The 16,053-nt window shown below is 39.6% G+C and overlaps 2 protein-coding genes and 1 long non-coding RNA gene across 3 annotated transcripts in view; 1 reads left to right on the plus strand and 2 right to left on the minus strand.

Annotated features, from left to right (window-relative positions):
- Nucleotides 1-1,739: 1,739 nt before the first annotated feature.
- LOC146988842 (5-hydroxytryptamine receptor 3A-like) lies at nucleotides 1,740-9,677 on the minus strand. Its single transcript, XM_085774567.1, has 9 exons — nucleotides 9,597-9,677; nucleotides 8,056-8,216; nucleotides 7,880-7,924; nucleotides 7,559-7,665; nucleotides 7,266-7,435; nucleotides 6,805-6,965; nucleotides 6,464-6,674; nucleotides 3,382-3,588; nucleotides 1,740-2,141 (listed from the first exon to the last, which is right to left on the minus strand). The coding sequence occupies exons 1-9, from the start codon at nucleotides 9,649-9,651 to the stop codon at nucleotides 1,813-1,815; spliced, it is 1,446 nt and encodes a 481-aa protein (XP_085630693.1). The 5' UTR covers nucleotides 9,652-9,677; the 3' UTR covers nucleotides 1,740-1,812.
- LOC146988843 (uncharacterized) overlaps nucleotides 6,566-16,053 on the plus strand; it is a 46,827-nt gene continuing 37,339 nt past the window's right edge. The window contains exons 1-2 of the long non-coding RNA XR_015035725.1: nucleotides 6,566-6,691; nucleotides 10,870-11,016. This is a non-coding gene — a long non-coding RNA (uncharacterized LOC146988843). The remainder of the gene's footprint in view (nucleotides 6,692-10,869; nucleotides 11,017-16,053) is intronic.
- On the minus strand, nucleotides 10,866-15,580 carry LOC146988844 (5-hydroxytryptamine receptor 3A). The gene is made up of 9 exons (XM_085774573.1): nucleotides 15,423-15,580; nucleotides 14,705-14,868; nucleotides 14,519-14,563; nucleotides 14,246-14,355; nucleotides 13,899-14,068; nucleotides 13,626-13,786; nucleotides 12,819-13,029; nucleotides 11,928-12,212; nucleotides 10,866-11,077 (listed from the first exon to the last, which is right to left on the minus strand). The coding sequence occupies exons 1-9, from the start codon at nucleotides 15,478-15,480 to the stop codon at nucleotides 10,866-10,868; spliced, it is 1,416 nt and encodes a 471-aa protein (XP_085630699.1). The 5' UTR covers nucleotides 15,481-15,580.

A 16,053-nucleotide genomic window follows, 5' to 3' on the forward strand; every position in this document is an offset into this window, starting at 1 on the left:
TAAAAACAGTTGTACATCCTCATCCAGACTTGTTTCTGTCCCATATTCAACTGACTCTCCAGAAGGAAAAATATGTTTCTCACTGACCCAAAAGAATAATAATAAAAAAGTGCATGCCTTATTCCAAAAAGATATTGTTGCTACCCCTAATATTACTGTTTATTGGAATCGTTTCACAGATCAAATTGATTGGAAAAAAACTTGGATGCTTCCTAACAAGTTTTTAATCACAAATAAGGTTAAGGAGGTCTCTTACAAAATCATACATAAATATTATCCAGCTAATCATTATATGCAAAAATTTAAAAAGGACATTAATATTAACTGCTCTTTCTGTAATCTGCATCCAGAAACAGTTGTTCATTTGTTCTGGCTTTGCTCTCACACGAAAAAACTATGGGCAGACCTTAGCAAATTTATTATTGACTCTTTTACAATAGATTTTATTTTACTTTGGGAAAATGTTGTTTTTGGTTTCCATAAGTATCCCAAGAAAGAAGGAAAATGTTACTTTTTAGTAAATCTGTTTTTATTTTTTGCAAAATTTCATATTCATAAAAGTAAATTTTCTAAGAACACCCTTTGCTTTTATGTCAGATGTGGATTTACTTCCTCCATTAAAACCATTAAATTTGTTGGTCTAAATGTTATACCTATTTACACTCAGGATGTAAAAAAAAAACAATTTGGCCTTGCAGTTTTTGTTTTTGTTTGTTTTCTTCCCCTGAGCATGTTGACTACCGTTTTAAAAACAGATATATGTATTTACAGCAGCCACACAGTTGTTAGCATCCAAGGACTCGTCTCCTGCAGCGATTTTAAATGTAAATATGACATTAAAAACAAATCAGTGGGGTTGACCATAAATGCTACCTAATGATAAATATTCCTCTTCATTAGCAGGACTCATTTGGCTTGTTATCCTTTATTAAATATCAACAACTAGTGTCATGACATTTTGAACAAACGTTCATGGTCCCCGGTGGATAGATCCTATCGACTTTGATGGTCTCCTAAATTTTCCTCTTACACCATGGGCTTGACATTTGTGATTTTGAGTGACATGTCTTGGCATTTATTTGATAGATTGACAGGAAATTTGGCAGACTTATCATTAACGGCCATAAACCTGCTGCTCTGGTGACTGTCCCGTGTCCGCCTTCAGCCCTGCAATTGTGGTATTTATGAATGCTCAAGTGTGTCAGAGCTCACTGGGAAGCATATTAATGAGGACATCCTGTAGCTCTTGCAAATATAAATATATTTTGTGATCAAGCACCAGACAAAGGACAAATTTGTAGGATTAACCATACATATTCTCTATCAGTATCAGTTTCACATGTCTGGGAGTTCTGTCATAACAGCCAAACTAAACCGGTGTATATAACAAATGGACTGGAGTGATGCAGGTGAATTATGTAATAATGTTTTACTTTGCGGTGGTATAGGAAGGCTGTGCCTGGGTACAGTGCTCCATGTTGGCATATTTGGGTGTGAATCTGGCAATAAATTTAGTAACATTGGTAGTTGAAGTGACAATAATCCTAAAACAGTACTCTATAAATCATATTACTGTAGTTTCTTTTTATTAGTATTAGTATTAGTAGTACAAACGTCACTGTTTCACATAAACTGAAATAGAAAAAGAAACATTGACAAATATGAGTCGATCAAACTAGTTAACCAGCAAGGTATCACTGTCATCATCCTCCCAGTACTTTGATCTGTATCAATGTGTGTATCATGTTCATACAGTCACTGCTCTGCGTGATTCCAGTCAGGATTTTGACCCAGTTCATGGTTCATCATTCATCATGCAGCATATGAGCTGTTCCAGACCCAGATACCTGTAATGGTGATGAAGCTGATGGAGATGAAAACAATGTACAAGTAGAACAGCAGACGGTCAATAATTATCCCGACCATTTGCCATTCCTGTGAGGCGTCGCTCCCCTGGAAGTGTTTGTCCACCTGGAGACGGATGGCCACAAGGTCTCTGCTCAGCTTCCTCAGTTCTTCCAGGATGGGATCTGGAGGGGCTGAGAGGGCCAGGCTGGGTTTGACTGGAGGTGTATGATGATCAGAGATGCTATCAGGTTCAATTACTGAGATGTTGCCGTTGTTGGTGTTGATTGCGGAATCTGTCACAAACAAAAAAACAGTGTGTTTGAGAGTTGTACTTTCTATTCAACATTTTGTCCCAAATATTCTTGTAGGGGAGAGTGGGGTAAAGTGAGACACTTTTTACATTTGCTCCCCTCTAAGCGAGCTAAAATGATTTATCAGTAAAATTTACACATTTCCCATTAATTCAGGATGTTGCCTAGCAATGGAAATTATCAGAATGTTAGGACGAAGGGCAGTGAAAATATGATTGTTTTAAAAAAAGTGGTCTTGTGTCTCACTTTACCCCAGGTCAGGGGTAAACTGAGACAAACTAGAAAAATCAATGGGGTAAACTGATCCACTTACTTTTTCCACTCTGAAACTACCATAACTACACATGTTGTAACAGTTAGAATCCTGACAGCTAGCTTGACAACCACACTTCCCAAAACTAATGTCGGACTAGTAACAGAATCATGGGGATTGGTCAATTAAGCACTTTTTTTTTCTCAACACAAAGTGACTCAAGACCAAAATCAAATAGGCCTACAACACAAAATGTTTTAATTAACATTCAAATGACAGATAGAACCAGTTAGATAGTCTGGGGGTCAGGTTGTAGGCCCCGACAATCGTGACCATTTCGATCAAAAGTCCTCTTGTGTGTGGAGGGAGCCAACAAAGTGGAATGTGACTAAAATTTAGTTAATTAACCAATAAATAAGCGAGCTGACTGAGAGCACATAGCATAACAAAGCAGTGTGGCTACAGATCATTGATCACGCAAGATTTCTGGCTTGGGGGACGAAATTCTAGTGTAAATCTTTGTGTGTGGTGCTCACAGTGTTTCACTCATGGATTTATTATAATGCATCCATGGTCTCACTTAACCCCAACACCCCTATTTTAGAAAAAACGACCTCTCTTAGAAATTCAGGCTAATTTTTAGCCAGCATCATCACATGGTTTTATATGTTGGTAGTTCATCATCATGTATCATATACGTTTTTCTACCTGAATCAATTTGCTTTGGCACAACAGTTAATTAAATTGACACCAAGAAAATTTACTTTTACATGCAAAAATTATATTTTTGTGAAAAAAAACATGCTTTCCACAGCATCATGAGGTCCTCTTCTTCATGACCATGGGGAAATGGTAGGGGCTTGAAAACATAATGGTCACATGACCAAAAATGTGTTACCCCAATCTCCCCTATCAATGTCTGGTTAAAGGTCTAATGTCTACTACTACTGCTGATATACAGTAGCCTACCTCTAGTTGATGGGTTGAGGAAGACTGTGACTCTGTTTTTCTTTTTCGGTTGGACACAAACAAACACAGCGAGATATTCTAACACCAGGACGCTGAGCCAGTTGGGCACTGCACTGTACTGGCTGGAGCTGAACTGGATGTTAGTGATGCACACCGTCTCCAACAGGCTGCACACCATCAGAGCGAGACTGATGCAGAAGAACACGTCTGCAGGAAGCAAAAACAACAACAGGGAGGATTCAGTACACATTTTATTATGCATGTTTTATGAGTGTATGTTTATGTTTTGGTATCCTGGGTTTCAGTCTCTGTTATAATCATGTGCAGAAACCGGTGTTTGCATTCAAACTTGTTATTCACCTCCTTAAATACACCATTAGAGCAGTTTCCATGCAGAACATCTGTCTGAAGGTGTGCCTCTAATTGTGAAACCTAAGACACCAAAGTCAATACACTCATTGAGCTCTCTTATCCAGGGTGGAAGTGCCAGTTTTAGGCTGTGGATCTGTTTGGGGGAAGATGCACTGCACTGATGTCTGACCTATGTGTCTGACAGAAAGAGACTATAATCTTCTCTCTGTCTTCTAGTGCATCACCATCACCCACAGCCCCACACGCTGAACTTTTTCACTGGTTTAAAATAAAGTAAGTCTGCATATCAGAATCAGAATCAGGTTTTTTTGCCAGGTATGTGTGAGCATACAAGGAATGTTTCTCCGGTTCTTAGCTACTCTCTACTACACAGGGCCGGCCGCTGGCATAAACACTCTATGCAGTTGTTTAGGGCCACAGCCGTCAGGTGGGGGGCCACATGATCAGAAAGGTACCGGGGACCATCAAGTCATTTAAACATCCTGAGGTCTGCACGTGCACGCTATGAGCTTTATATGTAATGTGAAGTCAATATTCAGCTTCTTTTATCTCACATTTGAGACATTTGGTGAAAATAGAACAGCAGAATGACAACATTTGTGCTCAAAAAGCAATCTTACAAAATTTCATTTTAGACTTGTTTTCTACACTTATATAGGATTACTGTATTCATATCCTATTTCAAGCACCAAAACAGTTCATTCTCATGACTGAAGGTGTGTTTTCACAAGGGATTTGAAATTTTTCAAAAAGCAGACCTCAAATGTCCAGCATTTGGCCTAAATTATTTCTTTATACAGAGCTCTAGGACAAATTGAAATTGGCCTCAGTGTGCTTACAGCGGAGGTTCTAATATCTAAAACACTTGAGTATTGTTACATCTGCAAGTATCTTAAAAAGATACATTTAAGAAAATATGTAAAAGTCGAGAAAATGGCCTCAAACCTCAGAGGGCATAAACATGTCTGTATTCAGTTTTAACCAGTGATTTGGTGTTTGCGCTTAGAGTGCAGGGCCACAAACAAAAATCTTGTTTAGGGGCCACCAAAATCCTAGGGCCGGGCCTGCTACTACAGTACAAATAAATAAATAAAGTTAAATTTAAATAAAGTTAAAAAGTTATTAATGGGCCTTACTGTCATGTAGGCCTAACATTTTGCTTATAACACATTTTACTAACATTTTTGTTGTTAGTTTTACTTTGATTTGATCATAATTTCGGGAACTTTACAGGAAGTAGCCTATAACCTTACCCGGAAGTCACCTGGGGCATCATGCATCTCGTGATCTGAGAGGGACCTGTGTGCAGGGACATGGGCGCCGCCATTAGCCCAGCTGATCCATACCGGAAGTCACGACCGGAAGTTGCTCATCTTCGTGTATATTATTTCTATGTTATTCTAAGAACCCCCCTCTCTCTCTGGCCTGTCTAGCCTCTACCTGCTCTTTTTACTAATCTTAACCAACTCCTTTCTTCATTGCCTAACCCTAACCAAAGCACCCACCAACGACATTTCATTTATTTTTTTTCTCTCTCTCCTGGTCTGCTGTCAGCAGGAGCGGCGCTAGCCGTTAGCCGTTAGCCGCTAGCCGTTCGGCGCTAGCCGTTAGCCGTTCGGCGCTAGCCGTTAGCCGTTAGCAGCGTTTTTTAAATAACTCAATAACTTAATAAACGATCCATGCAAAAAAACATTTTATAGCTCAATCATGTTGTAACTAAGATATCCGCTGGAAAACAATATTTTATTATGGACCATTTGAGTTACTGAGTTATTTTTTTTATCTACATAGAAATAATATACACGAAGAAGAGCAACTTCCGGTCGTGACTTCCGGTATGGATCTGGGCTAATGGCGGCGCCCATGTCCCTGCACACAGGTACTCTTGCGTGATCTCGTGCTTAGTTTCTGTCTGTTCGCGGCTCGCGCCATTTAGTAAAGTAGCTAATCTGAAATATGCACACGGCCTAGTTGTTCCCATTTGCAGTGCAGACAACATGGGGAAGTAAATTCAACCAGGCTACCAGCTGTTTTCATTTGATACCAAGGAAAAGACCAAATTGGACGAGAAGGAGTGTCTTTTTCTACGTTTTCTAAACGGATTCTTTGCACATTTATTTGCTTTGGACATCGAAGAAAGCGACTCGTCGGAAACGTAAGTTGTAGAATAGCCTATTTAAGCTAGCCAGGCATGTCCAAACCGTTCAACGAAGGTCCGATGTGGCCGCAGGTTTTTGTCCCGAAGCAGCAGCAGCACACCAGATTTGACTCATTTAATTAATTGATCTCAGTCTTCAGGAAGTTGATTGGTGAAACTGTGTGCTCTGGTTGGTTGGAACAAAAACCAGCGGCCCTTTGAGGAATGTTTGGACATGCCTCTGTTATGTGGCATGACTGTACCAGGATATGCATCACAAACACAGACAGACTGTACACAGACAGGCTCTACTTAAGCCATGTGGCGTGATTAATCTGCCTATTTTTTTTTTTTTTTTTTAGCCTAATGCATTATTGTTTACTGATACTGACTGACACATGAACTTTGACAGCCCTACTTCCCACCCTTGTTGACATTTCTGCCTCCAGGTGAAGGAGTGAGTCACTATGCAGCTTTGTGTTTTTAATGCACATGTGCATGTAGGCCTGCTATTAAAGCCTATGAAGAATCATATTCTGAAATAAATGTAGAAATATCACTGCTGTCACTGACTTATGAGAGGTGTTGTCTCCCCAGTGATGGGCAGCAGGTCGTTCATGATGAGCAGGAAGACGGTGTATCCCAGGATGAGGGTCATCTTGAAGGCGGCTCGGTCCACACTCTGAGGAGGCAGCATGAAGCTGAAGAGGTCCAATGTGACGAGGAAACAGCTGGGGACCAGCAGGTTCACCACATAGAGGAGTGGACGACGTCTTAGAACGATCTTGGGAAGAGAAACGGGTACTTACACAAACATTGGTACACAATATTCTTTCATTAAAGCAGCTATACTGTGTAATTTGCCATACAATTCAAATAAGTGATCATAGGATTATTAAAATTAAAGTGCTCACAGAGAATTGGATTTCAGAATAGTCCCCCACATCTAATGACAGAGAAACATTAGCTATCTGGATGTCCGACAGCTCCCACTCTCCATTGGTATTTAGCACTTCTCTGGACTCCTGCAGGATATCTTCAGCTGTGCTGCCCTGTTCCATCCTGATATCCGTAGCTTGAATAACATTTCAGAGCACATTTGTTTTGAGTCATTAGATGCCCCGAATTAAACCTTGAGAAGCATTAAAAAGTCATCTTTCATTAAAATGAATATGGTTTTAGTTCAGTACTTATTATTTACCATCATATTCATATTTCTTTACCAACACATTTTGTATACCTAAAGTTGTATTAACTTCCAGTCAACATTTGTTTGATACAAATCTGCAGTTTATTCTTTTTTGAATGGTTGTGCAGTACACCATTGGACTATTTCTATTCTATTTCTATTTATTGTCTATTTAGGTAGACTTACCAAAGTGTAGGTATGGTCCAAAGGTCAGAGAACAGCTCTGGATATCAAATGGGAAAGTGTAGATCACTAATTGGCAGGAACTGACCACTCTGATTGGTCTATCATCAAAAACATGACCTGTGTTGTACAGGTAGACATAGGGAGCTGCAGGAGAATTGTCCGCAGCTACGCTGGAAAAGGATACAAAAGAATAACAAAACTGGACTGAGTATTTAAAAAAAAAAGTTATAAAAGAGTTTTACTTATAATTGTCATTGTTCGTCACAGTCTACTGAAACATCCTTTTAACTCACAATTCAGCGATGTACATGTCTGGGACCCAAAGCTTTCCCCGTGGGACCGAGACTCTGTCAGTTCCACATTTCTTCTCATCCCAGCTCAGTCCCTCTATATCCCATTCCTACATTAAACACAGCAATATCAATATGATATTGTAATTTAATCATTGTAATCAGGTGTGCATGTTTCATTTTGGAAAACATCTCTGATTGGGTTGCCTAATTTTGCTTTAAATCAAAATGCAAATTGCACTCACATTATTTTGAAAAATGCTTTAAATTGTCCTAAAAGCTCTGAATTCATTCATGTTTGAGTCAGAGTTTGTAAAAACTTACCAGGACTTGCCATATTGCTGTTGTCAGGGTCTGTGCCTTTGAATCCTAAAGATGAAACATATTTTATAATAATAAGAGCTGGTTTTTCCTTTTAATTATGAATTCAAATCACTGACTGTTGAAAAATTGTTTGTTTATTTATTATGCATGCTTATTTGCGAGAGCTGCTGACTCACCACTCCTATTATTCCCACCACAGCGATGGAGATCTTTATTTCAATTGGATTTGAAAAGTTTTTTACAGGACGGATCAGTCGTTTGGGGAATAATTCCGTCTCAAGCTCATTAAACAAGGATTCAGGAGTTGGGCTGCTGCAGTTCATTGCTCCTACAAAACCTGAGAATAAAATGAAGAATACAGGAAGCAAAAAAAAAAAAACATTGTATAGAATAGATAGATATCTTTACAAAAACCCTGAATAGTAAAGTTAAATGTTACATGTTTTATTTCTTATTTTCAGTTGTTTTTTTTTCTATCCGTGAAAATGGGTGGGAAAAAAATGCCCCTGGGTCGAGGAAAGCATCTTTCATTTCCCCATCCACTCTTTCCTGTGCCCCTTTTGGCTGGGAACAAGTTGCGATGTAAGAATGGATCCCCCAAAGCATGTTCACCCAAGAGGCTATGGTTTGAATATTGTTGTATTTATTAATTTAATAAGTATTGTTCAGATATTTCTTTAGGTTTTTATTTATTTAAATTCTTCCATCAGATCTTCTTCCATAGCCTTACGGCCTGATGTTGTTTTCTCCTATTTTCATGGTTGCACAGTTGGAAAAAAACAAACAGACAAAAAAAATGTCTGTCAGAGCTTCCATAGCAAGTTGATGTATTCAGTCAAGAATTTTGTACTGGTATTGGCACAAGTCATCTTTCTATAATAAATTTGATTTCTGAAGAGCATCCAGGGTACGGGGGCAGTGGAAAAACTGACTATGTTTATGGGTCTGGAAATGTTAATCGTCATCTCACCATCTCCTCTTGTCTTCTTATTACCCACCCTAATGAGGTAATTAACATAATCATGACCCAGAGATAATAGGATAAAATGATAGTATCGCAGCTGTAGCTGTTTTTGGCTTCCGAAGTTTGGCTGGAGCAAAACACATGTTGCTGAAAAGTCACATCTGCTTTCATCAGCCAAGGTTGCCCTTATTAATGTAGCATGGATTATCAGTAAATGCCATATTACCTATAATGCAGCCATTAATGAGGTGACCTTTGGCTTAGGGGTTAAGATGGCCACTATGAACTGCAGCATAATCAGTTCAAGTCTGAGCAGTTACCTGTATCTCAGTCCTCGTAAATCTTCGATTTGATATCACCCCACTGTCAGTAATAAAGACCTAAAAATACTTATGAAATACTAAAGAAAGAGGTTTTTTTTTGGAAACAATGAACTAATATCTCATAGAAACAGGGATTTAAAGATGATATGTGCCTGTAGCTGTTTTTAAGCTAACTTATGTGAATTTTGCAGTTTCATTGTAGATAGATTTATCTGTACCCTGTTTGTTTTGCATTCCACATGCACATGCACTTGGTTTTATGAAGTGGGATAAGGCATTTTAGCACTATCTGACAACAGACATAAAGTTACTTAAAATAAAACTTTATAATTGGTATTTATAAGAAGAACCACCAAACCCTACTTTTATCAATACATTTTCTTTGCAAATTTTGTGGATGGGATCATAGTCATAATATTTTCTGTCTTACCGTGCAGCAGCATGAAACAGAAGCAGATGAGCTCGGCAGCCTTTACCACTGTCATTTTCAGCCTCAAATAATCCTCTATAGCGTCCAAAGGCGTGTGATCATGAAGCATTAAAGTCAAGTCCTTTCACGAAATTAAAACCATCCCTGTTGCTACATGAATTTATCCATAACTAGACGAAATATGTCGCCTCCTCTGAAGGCCAATATTGACTCTGGAGTATGCTGATGATAACATGACATGCTCCCAGCTGCTTGTAGAGATCCACTCATCTGATAACTTTATTTGCACAGTCAGGACTTGAATTGCACAGTGAGGACTTGAATTGTACAACAGGTTTCTGAATCATCATCAGGTGGATTTGCATTCATGTCAGCAACACCATAAGTCATGGCAGCTAAGGCCCAGGCTAACGCAGCATCCTGCACTGGGTTGGTTGCCGGGTTCATTTGCTTCCCACAGTCCTGTATGGAAATTTACTGGAAGCCTCGCTACTTTCAGTTGTTTATTATATTGTGCCGCTGAAAGACAACATAGAGTCAACTGTACAGCTACACTGGCTGCTTTGTGAGATTGCAAATTTATATATCACCATGCATTAAAGCGTTGAATCATAGACATCCAAGGTTCTGACTTCTGCTTTGACGAAGCCCTTGCAGGTGGAACAGATTCTGCACAAGTTCATCGATACCTGGATGCAAATCTTACATGAACCAATATTAGAATGTGTTATTTGATATATTTATTGGTACTGCTCAGTTCTGCGATGTTGTGCTTGAAAGCTAAATTGAAAATTTGTCCAAAAGGTCATTTATATTGAGGAAGTTAAATTTAAAAAGCTTCCTCAGTTTTTCCCCCAAATGAAAGTTCAGGTTGGAGTTCCCCCGATGGTTTTCTTACTAATAGCGCTAAATATTGACATAGTAGCTGGATTATTTCTGTGTGGTGGGAACAGTGGTCGTGTGCCGTAGTTTAACAAGGAGGAATTTTTGGTCACTTTTATTTTTAGATTTTCATTGTTCGGTAAAGAAAAGTACAAAGTGCTTACATTCACAGAAAGGAGATAAGGCTAACATTTCTAGGTATAAGTTGGCTGATGATGATTCATGTTTCAACACCATTGCACTGCATTTACTTAACTTCAAGAGCCAGCATGTACATTGTATTTGCTTGCAAAATCAAACCCCCAAAATAAACCAAATAAAACTGTTTTATGTATGTTTTGCTTGTTGATATTGAATTCCTCTGCTTTGACCCCTGCTCTCGTCCAGTTAGGACTGGCTGATCCAGACGCACCACATTGAGATGATGACCAGGGCGTAGCAGGAGATGAGCAGCAGATAGATGCGGAACAGCAGGAAGTCCAGGACGTAGCCGACGTGGCACCACTGTTCCTGCAGCTCGCTCTCCTTCTGCAGAGAGGTGAGGTGGGCGCGGAGGTCACCCAGGTACTGACAGATCTGTTGCAGTTCAGATGGAGCCGCTACACCTGGCAGGAGAACCAAAATGGGAGAGAGATGACGGTGTGATCTTAGTGAAAACAAATATGTTTACCTTGTGGAGGTTTACGCATCACCAAACGAAAAGGACAAATTGATATAAAAAGTTACACCCAGTCATTTCCGCTCTATTTAAAAAGAACTTCCAGTGAAGAAGTAAAGAGATATGATTACACTTCATCTGATTAAAATACTGTTTGATAATGAAAAATGAAAAATAAACATTTCATTATTACATCAAATTATAGAACTGAAGACCACTACTCACTACTGTAATACATAGTTAATTGTGCTTTCATAGGACAAGCTACACATGTTAGCTTGCAAAGACATTCATTCAGTCATTTTAAACTAGCTAGCAATTAGCTACAGTGGATTAACAAAAAGCTGGAATAAGATGCTATAAGGCAGAGGTTGCTTTGAAGGGGAGCGTGCCTATGTTCCCACAGCCCTATGTTCCCTCAGCCCTATGTTCCCACTGGACTCTCTCTACTTATCTGGACTCTAATCTATCTGGCCTGTCTAGCCTCTACCGGGTCTTTTTACTAAACTTAACCAACTCCTTTCTTCATTGCCTAAACCCAACCAATGGTGGGACCAAAGGGCTGTGGGAACATAGGGCCTAATTTTCAGTGACAACAAAAGTTAGAAATGTGGGAACATAGGGCTGAGGGAACATAGGAATGACCTCCTTTGAAGTGCACATTCTCATGTATGTTATATCTGACACAGACTTTGTTTACCTCTGTACCTGTAATATTTGAAATCCAGGGCACTGATCAGCCCTGGCGTGTGATGGCACAGTTGTGTTACTGGGTCTGTTAAGTACTGTACCTCCGTTGTTGGTTGGGTGCTGGTCCGATGTCTGGTCGTCGGCTGCTTGGACCGAGCTGCTATTCGGGCTTTCGGGTGGTTTGTCCCTCTGCTGTACAGACGGTGGTTGGACGTCCTCCGGCCAGCGGTAGCATATGAGGTTGGCTATGTATTTGAGGACAACCAGCCTCACCCAGTTTGGAACCTCTTGATATTTCATGGAGCTGTGGTGGAGAACGTTGGTAATGATGACCGTCTCCAGCAGACTGATGACCATGAGGGCCAGACACACTGAGAAATAGATACCTACATGGAGGGACAGGTTGAAACACTGGAGGATACACATCAAAGAGGAAGTTTTCCAGACTTTTTCGACGTGTGTCTTTAACAACTTTAACAAAAAAGCAACAAAGCACTAATGTTGTATTGCTGTGTTTCTGTTTTCAAAGAATTATCCACTTTTCTGCGACAGGCTGTGGTGCAGCATTATTATTGCACAACCAGTTTTTAGTTGTTCATAAAAAATATGAACAGCAGCCCTCTGAATATGTGGGTGTTGATGGATCTCTACAGATTCTAATGAAGAAAAACTAAACTAAAGCTAAAAGGCCCGTGAATTGAAATATAGGTAGTATGTGTTGTATCTGAGTTCCTCTTTACTACAGAATACAAAAAATATGAACAATCACGTTTTAACTTAAGAAAACATTGAAAATGTAAGTCCAATTGTTTTGTTTTTTGTAATTATCAGCTAGCTGTTTGTGCTAAAGCAATGGGTGAAAATTTGAGGTTCCATTGTGTAATATTATTCTGACCACTAGAGGGCAGCGACAGTAAGGGGTGTTAAAACCAATAACCCAGGCTTTGAGCCTTCCGAATATGTCACTTCTGCATGTCATGACAACCTCTGACCTATGATGGGCGTGCCGTTTGCTGTGCTGGGCAGCAGGTCGTTCATGATGAGCAGGAAGACGGTGTAGCCCAGGATGAGGGTCATCTTAAAGGAGGCGCGGTCAACGCTGTGGGGGGGCAGGTAGAAAGACAGGATGTCGATGAGCATAAGGAAGGAGCTGGGAATGAGCAGGTTTACCACATAGAGGACTGGACGCCGCTTGATGACCACCTAGTGAACGAGAAAGGTACAGTATGTTTTGTTTAATAGATCTGTAGATCTAGATGTTTAGATGTTTTTATTTGACAGCTAGGAACTTAATTTATCGGTACTGGGTTATATTGCCATATTTTTTAAAGCTGATCAAGCAAACTTGAAAATGTGGACATCATTGAAATATCTGTCTCTTTAAGCTGCTAAAAGCTGCACTATGTTCAAAACCAACTCGTGAACTATGTTTGTCTGCCATCTAGTGCTGTACAGGTAGCACACAATAGTTAGAGCTTTATCTCTGCTTCCTGTGTTCAAAGAGCATGAAAGATAAGAGAGTAAAATAATCCTGTGATATACTGTACAGAAAGACAGCTGTAGAATGAGCTGAAACTTGCTTTAAAGCTCCAGAAAGGAGCAGCAGTTTCATGATAGTTATGTCATGTTGTCACATTGTTTTATTCATCATTTTATACATTCTTCATTATAAAAAATATTGACTACTGACATTTTTAATTTGACATTTTGGAAAATTCAGTCAATCATTTTTTGGCTTGTCATACAACACTCATGTCTGCACGATACAAAAGTGTCCCACTGAAAACAATTTCCCTCACCCAGAAGGTGATGATATCCCACTCGTCGATCCCAAACCGGAGGATGGATGTCTCTCCCAGTATGTCCACCAGTTCCCACTCCCCACTGGCTTCCAGGTAACGCTTTGAATTTCCAGACATCTCTTCAAAGGTCAGAGCTGGACTGACCCTCACATCCCTGACTGTGAAACAGAAAAAAAGAGAAGGAACACAAGCATAATTACCTGTTGTATTGTGTGTGTATGAATGTAGCCTATGATTTTAATGAGTTTCTGTGTGTGAGCCTTCTCTTACTGGTGTGCATGTAGGAGCCAAATGTAAATGTGCAATTCTGCACATCAAAAGGAAAACTGAAAATCTCCAGGTTGCAGGCTGAGACGAGCCGCAGCATCCTGTCCCAGCGGATGTGACCCGTGTGGTTGACATAGACATAAGGACAAGCTTGAGAGACGTCATCATCCACACTGGGAGGGTTGGAGGAGGAGGAGGAGGAGGAAGAGTCAGAGGAGTCAGTATGAAAGACAGAAAGTGACAGAAAAACCTTGATGTATTCAAATGAGAATGCGTGTTAAGTATAAGTACCTCTATCTGGGCCATAAACACTGCGTGAAGAAGGACTGAAAAAGCTTAATTGCACTTACAACTCATACACGATAATGTCTGGAGACCAGAGCCACTTCACGGGGAGAGAAATCCTGGTGACGCCGTCACACTCATCGGGCTCCCAGACCAGGAACTCATGATGCCAGTACTGCAGTGCAATAAACCAAAACAACACACCATTAAATGTCCAACGTAAGGGTAAAAATGTCAGTTCAATACTTGTTCCTACTGTAGCAAGTAGCAACACAAACAAAAAAATAAACAGCACATGAGCAGAATACATAACACTGTTTTTTTTCTATGGTGCTCACCAGTCTCAGCCATAGGAAGGTAGTGAGGATCTGGGTCTTCTCATTCTGAAATCACAGTAAACAACAGGTAGACCTGAAGTGATGAAGGTAAGAGACAAATCCAAATTGCAATGGTATTGAAAGCACTTTATTTTTCATGTATATATTCTCTATTTTTCCTCTAGAGCATTTATTTGACAAACTCACCACCCCCAGGACAGCGTACAGGGTGAAGGAGATGTTGGCTATGGTGGGATTGCTGAGATTCACTGCAGGCCTGAAGGGCTGCAGGTCAAACACAGCCTGCATGGACTCATGAGTTGGACCACTGTGGCCTTCTTTACAAGTCAGTTTACTGTAACATAGGGACGCTGATGAGAGATAAAGGGCAGAGGATGTGTAAAAAAATACAGACAGCTTCTTTAATTACACATGAACAGCACTTTTAAAATCTCCCATTATTACTTTTTTACAGCCACTGTGACACAGGGCAGGAATGAGCTTTGAATTAAACTGGAAGTCAAAGAACCTGATAACACAGAGTAATGTTATGATACAGATAATATATGATATAAGGACATTCCTATTGGAAAGTAGATCACACAGGTCACAAATTAAATCTTTGAGCACTTGTTCCTTTATACAATGTTGCATGATTTGCTACCAGGCCAGCATTATTAAGTTAAATACTATCTACCTGTCCAAAAACAGACAAAACAACATCATTAAAGTGTAAAGATCACTTAAACCCTGAAACAAGATAAACCACCACACTCATTGTTATTAAAATGGTAGCAGTGCTGATCCCTATTTGTACAACGAGAAAGATCAGTTGTGTAGTTGCAGAGGTAAACATGCTCCCGTTTAATAAGTAACACACACATGACTCCAAACAACACAGAAGTAAACAAAAGTAGGCCTTTACCTGACAGTAAGAGTAATCCTGAGATGATGCTGATACTCTGATGCTGAGCTGGACTCATGCTGGAACTTTCTCATGGACCAAATGTCCCCAACCTACTAAAGCAACAACTGCTGCCTGACTTCTGGCAGGCTACATTCACACACACTTGTTTTTGTAACATGAGGGGAGATTTAATGATTACCATTAATCCTCAGGAGACCCCATAACCATAACCCATAACCAAACACAACCACCACATGCCTAACACTGACCCATAATAACCTAGATTGCGCCAAACCCAAAATTCAAACTGTGACAAAACCTAGAGCAAAAACAAAAAGAAGAACCTGGTTTTTCAACCCAAATGTTAGATTAGTCAACGTAAGCTAACTGTGTAAACAAACCTAGTAAAGCAAGTGCTCACAACACAAATGAACACTCACAACACAGGTATCAAAAATTAGAATATGTCAATTTAATATCCCAATTGTTTTTAGAAATTATGAATATACTGTTTCCTTTCACTACAGAGTTCATGTAGAAAAATAGGCTTTGATACTTTAAAACTTTTTCATCCTTGTAGATTACAGGAAGACTTGTGAGCGTTTCTTCAATACTAATAGGGATCCAGATAGGAAATAAAATATATTTT

Source organism: Trachurus japonicus, chromosome 4 (assembly GCF_045865225.1).
Source record: "Trachurus japonicus isolate A0001 chromosome 4, Traja_1.0".
Taxonomy (NCBI): domain Eukaryota; kingdom Metazoa; phylum Chordata; class Actinopteri; order Carangiformes; family Carangidae; genus Trachurus; species Trachurus japonicus.